This window comes from Tachysurus fulvidraco, chromosome 2, assembly GCF_022655615.1.
Source record: "Tachysurus fulvidraco isolate hzauxx_2018 chromosome 2, HZAU_PFXX_2.0, whole genome shotgun sequence".
In the NCBI taxonomy this organism is placed as follows: Eukaryota; Metazoa; Chordata; class Actinopteri; order Siluriformes; family Bagridae; genus Tachysurus; species Tachysurus fulvidraco.
The window spans coordinates 22,028,326-22,033,135 of NC_062519.1; the positions used below are offsets into that span (position 1 = coordinate 22,028,326).

Genomic DNA, 4,810 nt, shown 5'->3' on the forward strand with positions numbered 1-4,810 from the left:
CATTAAATGAGTTTTCATACTGATTGAAAGTCAATATATTTGACTAATTTATAGTGGATATTATGTTTAATAGAAATAAAAGGATACTTTTAAAAAAAACTGAGAGACTGATCTAGTCTCAAAACTCTTGGCAGTTTCAGAGCTCTTCCACTTTATTATACACCAAACCAACTAATCTACTCTAAGTGTTTCCTAATCGAAAGCTGACACGGAGCAGCTCACGCAGGTGGATGTAGGGAGTCAGATGGGACTTCCAAGGATGAAGTTGTGGGATGTCTGAGCTTAGTGCTTAAAGTGTCAGATTACTGATTGGAAGGTTGCGAGTTTGAATCCCAGGTCCACCAAGTTGCCCCTGCTGTGTCCCTGAGCAAATGTAATTGTTAGCTAGCTGTTGCTTATTCACTGGTAAATGTGTTGTAATTCAATAACAATTAAGTTCAGGATCAGACAAAATAGCTGTGAGCAAATGTGGACTGATTGAAGAGATGATGATGCAGCCAGACGCTACTGACGTCATGCGACTGTTAAAACACTGTACTGTGTGTTTGAAGGTGTTACGGAACCCACACTGAGTTCATTCATTCACACCTGTCTACCAGTCTAATCTCACAAACTAAACACTTTGTTCTCTGTCCTTCAGAACAATCAGGCTGACCTGGAGAACGCCACAGAGGTGCTATCAGGCTATCTGGAGCGTGACATTTCCCAGGATTCTTTGCAAGATATCAAACAGAAAGTCCAAGATAAATATAGGTGAGGTGCCATCTGTAAATATCTCCATCTGTTCATCTGACGTCTGGGATTAACGACAAATCTCAGCTGGTTCACGTTTTTTGCCTAAAACGTTTAAACGCGTGAGTGATGTCTAGGGTTGGGAACTGAGAACCAATTCTTATTCAGAACCCGTTCTGTTTTTTAGAACCGATGACGCTGGGAGCGGTCACTTTAAATAGCCATGTCTTACCTCATGAATATTAATTGTTTACACGTTTACATTCATGCAACCAAATTAATGCAGTTTACCACAGAAATCAGTCACTCGCGCTGCTGTGCTGAGGTACGCTTTGTGTTAAACATGTCTAAAAAAAAGTCTAAAGTGTGGATTCATTTCCAAAGCTACAACAATGAAGCAAATTTACCCCCTCTGAGAGGGTTTTCTCCACAGCTGGAGATACAATAAGCCAGGAAAGGTCTCGTCTTCTCCCAGAGAAAGCGGACATGCTAACTGTTTTGCTAAGTTGTAATTCTGGATGTTAAATTTGATGTTGGATTTATTTAAATTTAAATTGATATGAATTGAAATGCTCTGTTTAAAATATTTAAAGAGTGATTAATAAACACAAATGGAATTGTTTAAGTATTGTGCATTATTTTTCACATTTTTTTTATTATGGAATCGGAATCAGAACCGGGAATCGTAAGGCAGAACTGGAACCGGAAAATTTCTTTTGATACCCAACCGTAGTGATCTCATGTGTGAGATTTACTCACAGGATTCAGTCCTGCTCCTCAACTATAGAACTACAAATCCTTTTTTATACTGACACGAATTATTGTTTCTTCCTTAATACATTTTTCTGTAAATAACACGTTTAGTATAAGCCTTTTATTTTTTTATCGAGTCTGTGTTAAAGAGCTGCTATATATATATATATTAGAGCAAGCGTGTTAATGTAGAATGAATGAAACTGATTAGCTGTATGTGTGTTTGCTGTAGATACTGCGAGAGTCGACGGCGAGTTCTGCTGCAGCATGTGCACGAGGGCTATGAGAAGGACTTATGGGAGTATTTAGAGGACTGAGGAATATTCCTCATATCATAAACTCTGCCAGGGCAAACTGTCCAACGGTTTGGAAAATGCTCTCTGCCATCTTCACACATCCTCGACACGTCGCATCCTTTTTCCTGCCTGTTCTGTTTGTTTTTATTGAGATTCTAATTTAATTTTATTCTAATAAAACGGTAGCTTTATTAAAGACGGAACCCCAATGTCAGTATTGCAGTTTAGTTTGCAGCAAGGCTCTGCACTCTTCCCTCCTGCCCGGGTGTTCATGGACACGGCCTCAGTGGGGATTTTTTTTCCTTCTTTCTGTAGCTTTTATTTGTTAGCAGTTAGATTTAAGATGGGTTTTGTCTGGAGCATGGTTTTATACATGCACAGATTGGCCGGAACACCGGACTTGATGCTTTCTAAAGCTTTTTCTTAAGAACAAAAGGCCTGTATGTGTAATAAGAGGTCAATCTGTAAATAACTGCAGTGCATGAAACATGGCGTGGGACACAGTTTCTCTCTTCTTCTTTTTCCCCGTAAGTATTTATTCAGAAGGGGTGTGTGTGTGTCTGTGTCTGTGTGTGTGTCTGTGTGTGTGTGTCTGTGTGTGTGTGTGTCTGTGTGTGTGTGTCTGTGTGTGTGTGTCTGTGTGTGTGTGTGTGTCTGTGTCTGTGTGTGTGTGTCTGTGTCCCCACTCTTCAGTTTCATAATTATAAGTTTTATAGTTTTTTGTTGTTGTTAAGACTCGAAAGCTACAGTACAAACCACATTATCAGGAGGACAGCAGCAGTGTTCAAGTAGCCTTATATGTGTTGGGGTGGTGTTGAGGGGGGTGTCAAATGCACTTTCATACCCATTACTCTATGATTTAATTGATCGACTCAAACCTGTCTGTTAGTTTCTTCAGTTTTGTATATCAGTTACAAGGCTAAAGATCCTAAACTGGAATATCAGCACAAAGCTTTCCTCAGTTGTGTCACACAGCCGTCTCGTTACAGCGCTGTAAAGTTTCCTGAACATTTCTCCCCTCAGAAACTAATCAAAGTTTTGAGGCAGAATGCTCAAGAAGCTGCTGAGATAATGAGTGCATTTAAAGAGAAAATGTTTACAGAGCATTAAAAGTGACTGAGGAGACTGAGCTATCAGCCCTCGTCTACATACATCAGCTAACAGCCTCCTGTGATTGGCTAGTGTCAGGGGGAGACACCCAGTAACACCCCTACACCAGGATTTAAGGCAGAAGCTGACGAGTTCCACTGATTTTCTTTTCCTTTAGTCTTGTAGCTCCAGTGCAAAACTTAAAAGCATATCGGACATTAACATATTTATGGCTGAGTGTATCCTTTTGGGTTAAAGGGAAGAAATGTGGGCTTTAGGGTGTGTTATTTATTTGTTTTGTCCAGATTGTTCTGCATTTGATTGGCCATTAAACTGACTCTCCTTTACTGAAGGTAGCAGATGAACATGTCTAACCTTGCTTTGTCACTAACATGCATGTAGGCATGTGTCAACATTGTTACTGCGATGTTCCTGCGGTGGTGTTAATGTGAACACAATATTCTCACTTCACAGCCATTTTGAGATGAAGTGAGGATCTGCCACATTTCCTTAAACACTTATAATGTTCAAATGCTGTGCAGTGAGAACGTGCACATGTCCGGGTGTCACGTCTTTTAGGATATAAACCTAATATCACCGCATGCTTACTCACACAGTGAGACTTTACCAGATTCCTAACACTGCAGTGGGTAACACATCTGGCTGGTTAATGAGGGTGGACTAATTCCTCTTAGAGCTTTTACCATCATCTAGTTCTATCTTTCTAATAAATTATGCAGCAGCATTGGAGTGTAAGTGGATGCTGATAGCACGGTGGCTACTCTAGCTGAGATACAGCACTACGTTATTCAGAAGTGACCATTAGTTTGTGTAACGCAGCCACAGTGTCTGTAACTTGTGAAGAACAACGTGGCTGATACACCGAACTGTCCCACATTTTCAGTTCAGTTACATGGCATGGTTTATTGTGAACTGTTGCTATGCCAAAATTCCACTGAGGATCAGCATTGTGTGTGTTTTTCCAAAATGAAACACAAACACCTGTTCTATGGCTAGGCATTTGCACACTTTTTAGTCTTATTTAAGTTTTGTAATGGAATAACCTGGAGCTGAAATGGACTTAAAGTTGGGTGTGTGTCAAATGTCCGCAAAATACCTCGTAATAATGAAGTAAAAATAAAACAATAGAGTTCAATTTTAAATTAAGTGGTGATTAGTCAGTTAGCTGAATGTGCATTTCAACTGATCTTAATATAACATTTCAAAATAAATCCACCTGCGAGAGTTTGGTAGAGAATATATCCAAGTAAACAATCGTATAATTTTTGCAGTCTTCTCTGACTTTTCTCTCCACTTCAATACCATGACTTATTTTGTGTTGGTGCATTACAAATCCCAGTTAAGTCAATTTCACTTCTTCAGTGTTACAATATGTACAACAAGGGGGTGTTAATACTTACGCAAGGCACCGCATTGTGATATGAGTCATTAATATTGTCACATGCCTACTGCAAAATGGCTCATTTTACTTTGGACATTTAGTTTAGCGAGCGTTTCCATTATTATTATTATTATTATTATTATTATTATTATTATTCCTGAGTTTTGTACACACCTGTTTGAGTGCTCGATAAAGATCCCCAAGGTGTCACACACCGATCTGTACCTACTCGAGCTAGGATCCGGTCTGTCAGATAGCCGACTGCTTTGACTAACGTCATTGTCACACTCAGAACTTTCTAAACTGTTCACTGGAGTTTACATAGTTTTTGTGTTTCCTGAATCCCACCATCGTGAGAATCTTAAATGACTCCAGCGTTGGCTGTACTGGGAGATCTCTTCACCAAAGTGTGAATATCAAAGAAAAAAAAGAATACTGCCTCTGGTCAGAGAAGTGTTCGTCTTCAGTGGCTTTCATGTGTTATAACCATTCTTACAAATGAAAATTGTCCTATTTAAATAAATCTCATTCAAATGTG

The 4,810-nt window shown here is 39.4% G+C and overlaps 1 protein-coding gene across 5 annotated transcripts in view; it reads left to right on the forward strand.

Annotated features, from left to right (window-relative positions):
- The window catches only part of arih1l (ariadne homolog, ubiquitin-conjugating enzyme E2 binding protein, 1 like), a 14,355-nt gene extending 9,545 nt beyond the window's left edge, over window positions 1-4,810 (forward strand). For 4 of the 5 annotated variants that reach the window (XM_027152234.2, XM_027152235.2, XM_027152236.2 and 1 more), the window contains exons 13-14: window positions 641-753; window positions 1,718-4,810. In XM_027152234.2, the coding sequence (XP_027008035.1) occupies window positions 641-753; window positions 1,718-1,802 (198 nt within the window). In that variant the 3' untranslated portion in view covers window positions 1,803-4,810. Of the gene's footprint in view, window positions 1-640; window positions 754-1,717 lie in introns of those variants that run through there. The other variant, XR_007139894.1, reaches the window with a different exon arrangement.